Source organism: Protomyctophum bolini (genome assembly GCF_963924005.1).
Source record: "Protomyctophum bolini genome assembly, chromosome: 7".
Lineage (NCBI taxonomy): Eukaryota > Metazoa > Chordata > Actinopteri > Myctophiformes > Myctophidae > Protomyctophum > Protomyctophum bolini.
Window position 1 is genome coordinate 11,953,364 of NC_137868.1, and position 12,132 is coordinate 11,965,495.

At 41.8% G+C, this 12,132-nt stretch overlaps 1 protein-coding gene across 1 annotated transcript in view; it reads right to left on the reverse strand.

Annotated features, from left to right (window-relative positions):
• Positions 1–12,132, reverse strand: part of LOC308319250 (thrombospondin type-1 domain-containing protein 7A-like) — a 128,855-nt gene that overhangs the window by 20,069 nt on the left and 96,654 nt on the right. Inside the window, exons 16-19 of the mRNA XM_080769223.1 lie at positions 5,356–5,534; positions 4,326–4,459; positions 3,692–3,845; positions 1,891–2,032 (exon numbers count right to left, since the gene is read on the reverse strand). Coding sequence (XP_080625349.1) covers positions 1,891–2,032; positions 3,692–3,845; positions 4,326–4,459; positions 5,356–5,534 — 609 coding nt within the window. The remainder of the gene's footprint in view (positions 1–1,890; positions 2,033–3,691; positions 3,846–4,325; positions 4,460–5,355; positions 5,535–12,132) is intronic.

Genomic DNA, 12,132 nt, shown 5'->3' on the forward strand with positions numbered 1-12,132 from the left:
CTGATAAACTGTTCCTCTGCGTCACACACCTGCAAATATCAGTCACTGTGTTAAGGAAAAAATGCCATACTGACAATTATATTACAGTATCTTAAAATAACATCTAGCTTACATTGTCAGTATCATCTATCATGATGATTTCTTTGTCAGAAAAGAGGCCAATGCATTTGGCATCAGCCCTCTTGACTCCTCCTAGTCTGTTTCCTATCATTATCATAACAGTACCGTCTGTGTCAGGGCAAATTTAGACTTTGTTGGATGATCACGTCCCGACCTGACCCATTTTTCAGTTGAAAACCTGTTATTTTTGTCGAGTGACATTGTATAAATTAGGTGTTACGGTGCCTTTGGCCAACAAAGCAAGCTTTATTAGTCCTATTCCAGTCTTCTCCTCTGAAAGTGGAGGAGGGTGTGGCATCACTGTCAGCACGTCAATTATTTTACAAGAAACATCATACATATACAACAGAATATATCAACCTTCAGAGGCAATATGCCAGCTTTGCTGTGCGGTGTGTGTGTGTGTGTGTGTGTGTGTGTGTGTGTGTGTGTGTGTGTGTGTGTGTGTGTGTGCGTGCGCCTGCGTGCGTGTGTGAGAGTGTGTGTCATATCAAATCCAGGGCACTTGGGTACCAAAGCCCTTACATAAATAAATATACTGTGTGTGCTGTTGTTGTTAAAAAATACAAAAATACTCATGAAGCTTGCAATCTTGTGACAAAGATGAGTGGCTGTTTTTAGCTGCAGTGAGCTCGTTTCAGAGCTCAACTCAGAGCGGGGAGCTCTGTCTCCTCCTGTAGGGGAGCTTTGTGAAGCTCTGGGGAGTGGAATAGGGAGACTCACTGCATTGAGGAAGAGAAACGGCAACAGAGCAGCCGAAAGTGAGAGAACAAGGGAGAATGAGAGAAATGGCTCAGCTCAGCCAAGATGGGCTCAGCCAAAATGAGAAACAGACCCTCTTCCCTATAATGATCTGTCCTCGTATTTTATGTACATATGCCCTGGGAAGGCTGCGTGCCACTGGGATACCAGAAGTGGAGATTAGCTGCCAAGGCTCCCAGTGTAATGATGACAGAGACAAAAACAAAGACAGACGAAAACAAGTGAAATTGGGAAAAGGGAGCAGCATTGAAGATGAGATGACAAATATTAACACATTTAGTACCGGAACTGCATCAAAATAAAGGCGCTGCTTGCGCCAGAGTAATCGCCAGAGTAGTGATCGCTTCTATTTTGAAAGCCATGAACCGGAAATACTTTCTTAAAAAAGTTGACTGACAAAGTGCCATCACAATCTCCGATCATCTTAATATATTTATATACGCTCCAAAAAGAGTTCATATTTTGCGGGAGAGACGGATGAGGAGCAGAAACGCAGCGCCAGCATATCGATCCATTCATCACCACGGAGAGCGTCCTGGATCAGGAGATACGAGTCATTCTTTCCGCCGCGCTAACATGGGAGTCAATGACAAGCTAATAGTTTCACAGAGCGTTAGCATACGGCAAGCGAAAAGCGAAATGCAAAAAAAAAGTAAAAAAAAGTAATTATTCTGAATATTATTATCTCGCCCCGCGTCGTTTGGACGTCGCTAGGACGTCCACAGACGTCTAAGGCACCTCTTGGTTCCAATCCTTATGACGTTTCAGGACGTATTATGTACAAAATGTGTTAATAGAATTGAATTCTGACAGTCAGCCTTACATTTTGTAATAAAGTACTGCCAATTTAAAAACAATTTTAATTGCATTTAGAACAGATGCATGGCTATATTTTGTATATGTTAATGAGGAATTGTGAGGATAATACCCAAAACAGGACTCCCAGACTAAATCAGCCTTTTATGCAATTTCATAAAGGAATCTGTTATTCACCATCATGTCCATTACCTGTGATATTGTAGAAGTAGTTGAAACAGTTTAGATTCAGGCTACATGGCTCTTTGTCAGTGGTTTCAGGACACTCTCTCCCCACACTAGGCGATCGGAGTGCATAAGCCGTCCGCACTCGACTGTTGCTTCTGGTGCAAGGCTGAAACAGAAGATTTCTATTAACCATTTGCATGTTTTCAAAATGAGAGAGGGATGAGGGGTGTATATTCTTATGAAAGCATAAATGATCCAGTGAGCAAGCCATGTTGTAGCAAGTGATAAGAACTCAGTGCAGGCAGATCCTCAAACTGGAACTAAGCCTTTTTTCAACCCAGAACTCCTGCCAATATGATGTCCATATTTACTCAACAATACGGTCTATTCAACTGGGTGAATTTGCCTGCTCTTTGATTATTTCTCAGCTTATTGCTACATAAATAATTTCTCTAAATAAGTGGATTACTATAGGACACGCTGATGTTCAGCCATTCTCTGGATGGGGATCTCCCAGAGGGACTACTTTTCTAATAATACAGTATTCACTCCCTTTTCTGTTCACATTCCCAGAATTAAAAAAATCTTTGGCTTTTTTCAACAGGAAATGACAGCATGTCTTTTTTTCAACTGGAATGGTATACCAGCAGTTCTTACACAGCCATTGCCCACAGTGGGGATAGCGAGGCAGAAATGACAGTCTTTAAAATAACTACATTGCTGGAGTCGTGGAGTGATGAATAAAACATGTGTGCCGTCCCACTGGTGCCCGCTGTGGACTCCATGTCGAGATTGGAATTGTGGGAAGTCGTGTGTCAGGCACTCAGAGAGAATGAGTGTGATTAACGATAGCCTGAGTTCTGATGTGAGAACAGTGGGTGAAGTCAAAGCCGTTAAATTTTGCCTTTAGCACAACTCAGGTACTTAATATTCTGCTGTCTCTTATGCTTAAATTATACTTGGTTGCGTGCTGGTGTCATGCCCCAAAAATAGCAGATCTACAAGCTCACAACACATTGCAAACTTGTAGGTGGGCCATTTTCGGCACATAAATTATATATCGTCGCTGTCTGGCAGAAATAAGCTAACTCCATTCATCTGTGTTGCTTAAAAATATTGAACCAATTAAAAGTATTAAAACGCTCTTCTGACAAAACCAGCTAACTCCATTGGATCCTCAAGCTGTCTGCTAAAGTAGCTAACTCCACATCCTCTGGTGGAGGTTTTGCCTAAGGAAGCAATCACAAATTACAATTGAATCTTCAACCAAACCCTTTAGGTCCTGATCGAGATCAATTCACCTAGCGGTACATGTGTCTGCAAGCGGTCTCAGGGTGCAGGAGCAGTAAACTTAAAGCTGTTCAGTACCAATGTTAAGGACAGATAGTAAAAGTGTGTCAATACTTCTGTGAGATATTCCCACAAAGAAGTGTGTATATTCCGTAAATGTGACTTTCAGTTCTTGGATTTGTTTTTAATCATAAATCTTCTAGCTACTCTGCTCAATACCCAATGAATGCTGGGTAATATAAGTGATTTACTGTGATTTCTATACCTCACTACACTTCGTATATCTCTTTTATATCTCCGCTGTGGGCGAGAAATAACCTGCTGGGAAAGATTCACATGCTACACAGTACAACACAATACGGTCTCACTATCCTTTGAATTCGTTAGGCCTCAGAGAAAATAACTTTGATGAGATAGAGACATCCGGGATTAATCTCCATGGGGCTTATGGTGAATTCTCACAGCTCCATTTGTTAAGAGATTAACTTATTTTGCGCGAATGTCTTCTGGCTGCTCTGTGTGTGTGAGCTCTTACCCGGCTGCAGCGACTCCAGGGGCCCCAGTCATTGAGGACACAGTCCTCGGGGCAGGGCAGTCGGCTCTCCCTGGCCCCTAGAGGCATCTCCTCTGGGTCACACAGGTAGTCCTCTACTGGGTCTGATGGCCCGTCGATGGTGTTTAGCATGCACCTGTGGGATTGGTCCAGAGATAAGACAGAGTTTAGCATGCACCTGTGGGATTGGTCCAGAGATAAGACAGAGTTTAGCATGCACCTGTGGTACTGGCCCAGCGATACAATGGTGTTTGGCATGCACCTGTGGGACTGGCCCAGAGTGAGATACTGTATTCTGAGGTTGTTCTTATTTGACCTATGCAATGGAATGATGAACAACACTGTCATTCTGTCGAGGGACAGTACAAAGGTCACCTTTTCATCTATAACTGGGCTACGGGTGGTGGTGAGGATTTGTGACTAGCAGAATGTGTGGGCTATTTCAGTGATTCTCAACCCAAGGACCCCCAATTTGAAATATCTTACAGCTGTATACAATATGTGTGCTGTTCTTTTCTATGACTGCAAGTATATATCTGCACGTATTTTAAATTGAATGCATATGCAGGAAAACAAAAATGCTAAGAAGGTTCTATCATTTTCAATGAATTCCTACCTGACTTTTCTGGTCTGGACCCCCTCACCGCAGTTCTCTTTCAGATCCACATTGCTAACCTTCCAAACGCTCCATGGCTCTGCCACCCAGATGTACTGATTGCAGTCACTCTGACAAGGTACTACTTCATACACCTGTGATCATGCAAAGGATTGGAACAATATAATATGTTTAGTTATACAGGAAGGAAGGTGCTCTGGTGCTTCAATTATGTTGGTAATGCTACTGCCATTTTTTTCTTCTTCCATTTTGGGTGTATGGTGGCAATGTGCTGTCCATCTATCTACTGTATGTCAGGGACCCACCGACATGGATGACATTCAACATGTGAGACCATATACTGTAATAAATGAGAGAAGAGAGAGGCTCTTACCTGAGCCTGTAGCAATAAGTCATATCCAGTGGGCGTTGGGGAGGATATTAAAAACAGACACAGTTGGATTAATGAATGTATGCCCGGTGCATAGAGTGCAGTACATTTGATTAATGCAGCAGTTTAAAGGACATAATCAGAAAAGCCCCCAGCACAAATACCTGCATAAACTGTGCACCAAACATCAACACAACCTTAATCTGCGTCTGTTGATATTCACATAGGCCAAGAAGCATTTACATTTATTTATTTATTTAAAATCAAAGCAACCTCAACAAATCAGCCAACATGAAGCCAAGACATAAATATGGTAGATGGGTTCCATTAATAGGAACCATCTCTTTCTCACTGCCACTGCTCAGCAAAAACGGTTGCCACAATAATGAGAGGAAGGTAATGGAAAGCCTTGCGGACTCAAGCTTATTATTCATTGAGATTTCATTTGCTCCCTCTTATTTCTCTCCCCTCTGCAGTTGGTCTTATAAGTATTGCGCGTGTTCAAGTTGCCATAATCCAAAACACATTGCAGCGCAGCTTATAAACACACTCTAGGAGACAATGGCAAACTGAAACAGTAGCTGAGGTTTCTAACTCCCATTCATCCAGCACCATAACAATCTGATTTAACCATCATTATGGAACTGGACATTACTGTACCTGATTGATATGGTCCAGTTTTGGACATGGCCGACCACCATTGTAGGGTTTCTCTCGAAGCCACTTGGAGCGAACTTTGACCCCGCTGCCACAGGACTTGCTGCAGCGTGACCAGTTGGACCACTCGCTGAGCTTACAGTCTGACGGACAGGCGAGGATGCATGCCTCCTCAATGTAGCCTGTGTGGACCAAGGAAAACCGTTAAAGACTGCCTTCAGATCAATGCTAACTCAAAGAACAGGCAAAAGTGTGACCCGAATCACCCAATCATGGCCAATTTATAGCGTGTCTTGTGTGTAGAGGGTTTGATGATGTCAGACACCTGCAATCATCCATAATGGTCATGATGCGTGACCATATATATATGGAGATGTGATGTCACGACGATGTGTGATCCTATATGGAGACGTGGGTGACTAGACGTGATGTCACGAAGCCTGACCATATGGAGGCCAAATTTGACTGAGAGACTGCCATTGGATTTTTTTAGTTTTTTAGTTTTCATGAAAACAGGGAAACATAGCTTCAAATTGACGTATTGGTTGTTCAGTTTGACCTACCAGTTTTGGAGATATGGCTTATAGAGTAATGTCTTGCAGAAAACAGTGAGTTGAGAAAACAGGCTTGAAAGGTTCACTTCTGTGGTCTCTAACATTACACCTAGCTACATTTATTTCATATTTACATGTCGTTTTAAGCTCTGACACTTATTTCAGACAGTATGTGAAGAGTCTGTCTGTGCTATTAACTAATTAACTAATTTTCTCCTCTGGTGAAAAGCTGGAATTTGTGCGATGGCAGTCTCTCAGTCAAATCTGGTCACATATGGAGGTGACAGATTGACTGACTGAGGACGACAGAAAATGAAAGTTTTCATAGTTAATGCGACTTGTGGTCGCAATAAAAAAAGAAATTTATGGGAAAAACAAATGGGAAATTCTCTTCCGGGCCGCTCGTCATTCAGAGACTGCGACGCTCTATCATATCACCCACCGACAGCAGAGGAAACCATGCAAGGAAGCAGTTATGGTATGGGTTAAGTGTATTGCTCAAGGACATTTCAACACTAACGCAGGGAGAGCCAATTGAACAGGAACCATCCGGTTCCCAAGTGGCAACCCACTGCTGCCACAGTGTCCTTTGTGTTAGTGGAGGGAGGCTAGCAGTTTTTTACTGTTATGTAACAAGATGCTCAAATCAATTCAGTATTTGATTAAGAAAATCGATGGGCTGAATGAGCTGAGAAGGTGGACTGTCTCTCTGGGTGTCTAATCACTTGTTCCATTTTCTTTCTTTTTTATCTTATGACGTGGGCTCATTTACACTTTTAGGGACAAAATGATGGCGTTTTTAATGTTTGTTTAAGGAATTAAACCTGTATATAGGAGGGCCTCAACAATGTATAAAATTATGCCATCAAAATTACAAAAGCAATTTAACAATATAAATACTGACAGCTGGCAGCAGCTTAAATAATCCATAAATACATTATTTATTTTATTTACAAGCAGACCGGAATCAAACATAATTATCATTATCATAATTAAGGGCTTTACTTAAATTTTAGTACCATTGCCTTGCACACCAATTGTGTTATTTAGGAAAGTGTGGAGTCAATTAATACTCTTAAGTACTCTTATACTCTTGAGATGCATTGTCCCCACATTGACAAAGTGGTTGATGTCCAGTCCACTAGTGTGGTGATGGTCTATGTCTCCCTTGACCAAATGGAGTAAAACAAATAATAAAAAAAAGTATAAGTATATAAAAGTGGTTCACAGAAACAATGTTGGTGTAACTAAATGTTTCACTGGGGGAAAAATAAACAAAAACTCCACAAGCAAGGTTTTAGATGCTTTCAGTCTTCATGTGTAGAATTTCACTTTCATGCAGAATATGTAGGGCTAGGGACAGTCAGCCATATGTCACTTTCATACAGAACATGTAGGGCTAGGGACAGTCAGCCATATGTCACTTTCATACAGAACATGTAGGGCTAGGGACAGTCAGCCATATGTCACTTTCATACAGAACATGTAGGGCTAGGGACAGTCAGCCATATGTCACTTTCATACAGAACATGTAGGGCTAGGGACAGTCAGCCATATGTCACTTTCATACAGAACATGTAGGGCTAGGGACAGTCAGCCATATGTCACTTTCATACAGAACATGTAGGGCTAGGGACAGTCAGCCATATGTCACATCACTCACATGATGAACAGCAGATGTTAATGAACTGTGTATCCTAAAACATGTGTTTCTTCTTACCTTCTACTTATGTACAGAGATAAATCTTAAAACTAGACATAGGGTTTGCATCAAAACAAACTACTGTTATGTGAAAAACAGCAGTCTTAACTTAAGTGCATATACCATGTCCCTGTGATGTTATAGTTCAAATCTGCCTATTGCATGTCATCCATCTTTGTCATCCTCCTACTGCACATTTAGCATAATAAATCACTTGTGATGTCTAATCTTTCCTTTTCATGGCCTTTTGAATTGTTAAATGGCAAACTGTATCAAGACAAGCAACATAAATGATTGGAGACACTGAACCGCATGCACTGGTGGTTGACAAATACTTTACTGGTTTTCCACCTGTAGCTCTGTCCTGAAGAGGAACATGATGTAGAGCTTGACATTCTACACAGGAAACAGGAAAACACTGCTTGCTATAGCTAAGTGGTGGTGTTGCGCGGAGCCCGGACTTTTAAGAATGTTTAGTGCAGCTGTCAGATGAATATTACAACGCCTGCAGAAGCCAAAGGAGCCATGGAGAGGGCGAGTTTGGCCAGGGGAGTCTGAGGATGAACCAGCACATGGGACCAAGCTCTTTGATGTCGGTAAAGAAAGGACAAACGAGGGAGAAATGCTTGAGGGTGAGTGCACTGAGGCAGCCGATCAGAATGCAACGAACACCCCCGTTCAGGTTGACTGATCTGAGTGAGACAGGCAGCTATACAGGACGTCTAAGACTTCCAACTGAAGGCCTCCGCTGAATGCCAGCAAGCATTACAAGCCACTAGCCTATGAACTCATCTCTCACAGTATGAGACCATAATCTCAAAAAAGCATACTGATAAAGAAAGCTGCCATGAGGAAACAAACATGACATCTGTAGCCTTCCAGCCGCAGCAAGTGGAAAAAATGCTTCTCTTTTGAAGTCACATATCTCAAAGATATAAAGACTATAGGGACTACCACTACCCACTACAGTACTATACTCAGCCAAAACTGAAGCCATTGTGCTTGATACTAAGCACTGTAGAAACTATTACTATGCTGGATGGCACCGTGGTTTCCAGTACCCCCATAAGGAATCTCTGAGTTATCTTTGACCAGGATATGTCCTTTAACTCCCACATAAAAATAGGCTACTGCCTTTTTTCACCTACATATAACATTGAAGAGGCCAGGCACGCTCCTGGGAGATGTGACTTATATTAATCGTGCCACATCCGGTCTCAAAATGATGCAGAACAATTTGTTAAGACACTCGATTATAGCAACTCATATAACATGATATTAAAGAGCTTATTGCACCTTATACAGTAAGCCTGCTAGAACACCATGTGCGCTCCCAGGATGTACTGTAGATTACTTGTGACACTGAGAATATCTAAGAGTAGAATGGGAGGGAGAGCCTTTAACAACATGAACCTTAGTGTCCCTGTTTTGTCGAAAATAGCAGATCTACAAGCCGTAGACATAGGAGCTACCCTTCCTCCCTATCCCCTCCTCCTTTCCCTCTCGTCTCGTGGAACATGCCACACCAAACATTTAAACCCTCTTGATTTTTGATTCACTGGAGTAGCAATGACAAACATACATACAAACAGTAGGCCTATAGTACAATATCAGTGATGCAAATAGCCTGTATCCTGCATCCTTAGACCCCCGCCACACGAGAACGGATCGGCTGTTACCCGCACAAGTATGTAGCCGGCATCAAAGTTTCCCCCAGAGAGAAGAGGTTAACTGATTGGAGCAGCAAGCAACAAAGCAGTCAGTCAGATGAGTGAAGCACTCATCTGGAATAGCCTATTTGTTTATTTAAATAAACAATTTATACACACTTTACAGACTTGTCATGGCTTTATTAACTGTTGGGGGTTTCAAACTTTGTACTGTATGTATGTGATGTATTGTGTTAAGATGGTGATTAAAGGCGATGGTGATTGAATGAATGTATAGTGTTTAAGTTATCATTACAACCAAATATAAGATTTTGAAGTAATTCATGAACAGGTTAGGAACGAGTGATTAAATGAACACTAGATATGGATGTATAGTCATTGATATGATGCAATAGACATGTATGTTGATGTAGCCTATATTGTAAAATAATCTCCATAATTTATCTGTTCTCTGAAAATAGCTCATCTACAAGCTCACAGGTGACAGGTCGGCTATTTTCGGAGAAGAGACATTATGTGCAAATGTAAAATAGCTGTGATACTTAAGTATTAAGTGGTTATGGTGAAATAAACCATTAGCACACACATGAACAAATGCACAAACAATATTAAAGGCTTCCCTTTACAGGTCAAACAACACCCTTCATTCACATATAATGTACACATTAATAAATAACCAAAACTCCCTCTCCATGTGGCAGAAAGGGCGGATCGGCTAAGTACTTGTGCAAGTAACGCAGAATACGTCCTCGTGTAGACAGCACCTTAGACTCATACACTTCATTGAGAAAGGACACAAATTCATACAATCATGTCACACTCTGGGGGTCATTGGGTGCATGCAATACTGTACTCAGTACTGTACTCTAATGTCGTTGAAGTAGGACTTATAAAATGTCCATAGGACCCATCTAAGAGACCACCCCTGGGTCCTGGGCCCCTTTACATTGAAAACCGATTTACATCACTGGTATTAATGTTCAGTGAGTATCTCAATTTGATTCAAAATATGCAGTACCCTGTCAAAGAACAGTCACAGCTATACTCACACATGCATGCACACGCACACACTCACATTTACAGGTGCCTGCTGAGCTCAGCAGACCTTTATTGTAATTAGATTAATCAGCTTCAACCTGACACTATACAGAAGGCCATAATGCACTCATTTAGAATCACAATTCTATGACCCGTGGTGGGCTTGTGGTGGGGTGTGGGACTTCAAATGTTGTGTATAAACGACTCTTCTCTCTGTCCACCTACAGCTTCAACTCTAGCCATCAATCAGTCCAGCTTCTGAACAACCCTCATATCAGTAGTCTTCCAAAGGGGATGATTCTACCTACAGATGGAAGGCAGACCACAATAGCTCCTGGTGCAGCCAGAACTACCGTTTCATCACAATCCACTATTTTCTCTATTATAATCTTGTTGTATATTTGTATATTTTATTTCTGTTGTTAGCAGTTTCACAGTCTTGTGAAACACCACAATTTCGTACCTGCAATGCATTGTTGAGTTGTTGCATAGAGAGCTTGTTTCTAAAGTCTGGAGGAGAATATGAAAGAGCCCATACTCTTTATAACCTCCCACTCTCAGTAGTGGGTAGGCATGTAAAGATATATCGTATATCGATATAAACTATAGTGGCAATTTAAATCAATTAAATAAAAACATGTATACTATGTTATGTTGCAAAATACATTATGTAAAACATTTGAGAATTGTTGAAGAGAAATTATGATTGAAAAACAGTATTGTAAAAGAAAAAGAAGCCAATACTGGATTTGTGTATAAAGAGAAATAATAGCCTAATACAAAAAAAGGTCATTTGTCTGGAAAATACATTTGTGAGAAATCGTATCATGAACCCAATATCATGATTCGAATCGTATCGTGAGTTGCGTGAATGGTCACATGCCTAGTAGCGGGAGGAGAACGTCATCATTCTAAAATCTAAATCATCACCAAGAGGATGTTCTTCCTGCGGCAGCTGAATAAATTAAACCTGCCACAGAAAACTGTGGTCCACTTCAGTTCTCCACTAGCCTGGTTAACCACTTGAAATCACGTTGCATTTCTGAAAGGAATGAAATGTATTCAAGGGGGGGGGGGGGTTGACCAGGCTAGTTCTCCACAGCCATCATGGAGTATATCCATCACCATCTGGTTCACTGCCTCTGGACAGGTGCAGATCGCAGCGGATCATTCGGTCAGCCCGAGAGGCTCATTGGTTGCAACCTGACATCTCTCCAGGACCAACAAGCGAGAGCAGGAAAGATTATTTTTGACTCCCCTCACCCCGGTCGCCACCTCTACCAAAAGCTACCATCCGGCAAGAGGTACCAGACAGTCTATCAAAACCACTAGCTCTGCATTACATTCACCCATTCACACACCGATGCCGGAGGAAACCATGCAAGGCTCCAACCTGCACATCGGGAGCAATTGGGGGTTCAGAGTCTTGCTCAAGGACACTTCGACACTAACTCTGAGGGAGCCTGGGTTCAAACATCCGGTCACTCTACCCCTGAGCCACTGCCGCCCAGTAAACCACGCCAGTCGCCCACTGTTATGCCCTATATTGGCAATAACTTCTGCAGTTCTGCTGTAACCAATGAGATAGATGTGAAACGAAAAGAGAATTTTACTTCACCTCAGAGGATAAAAGGAGAGGAACAACTAATCCAGGGATTCAGTTGGTATCTTTGCCCTCTAAGCTATAGACGAGCTAGATAGAATTACATCATGGACTCAAAAACTATTCCACCTTTCAGGGGAACGGAAATATGTTATACCACATGAAGCCTAGAGTCCCTATTCTGGCAAAAGAACATCTGCAAAAATATCTACA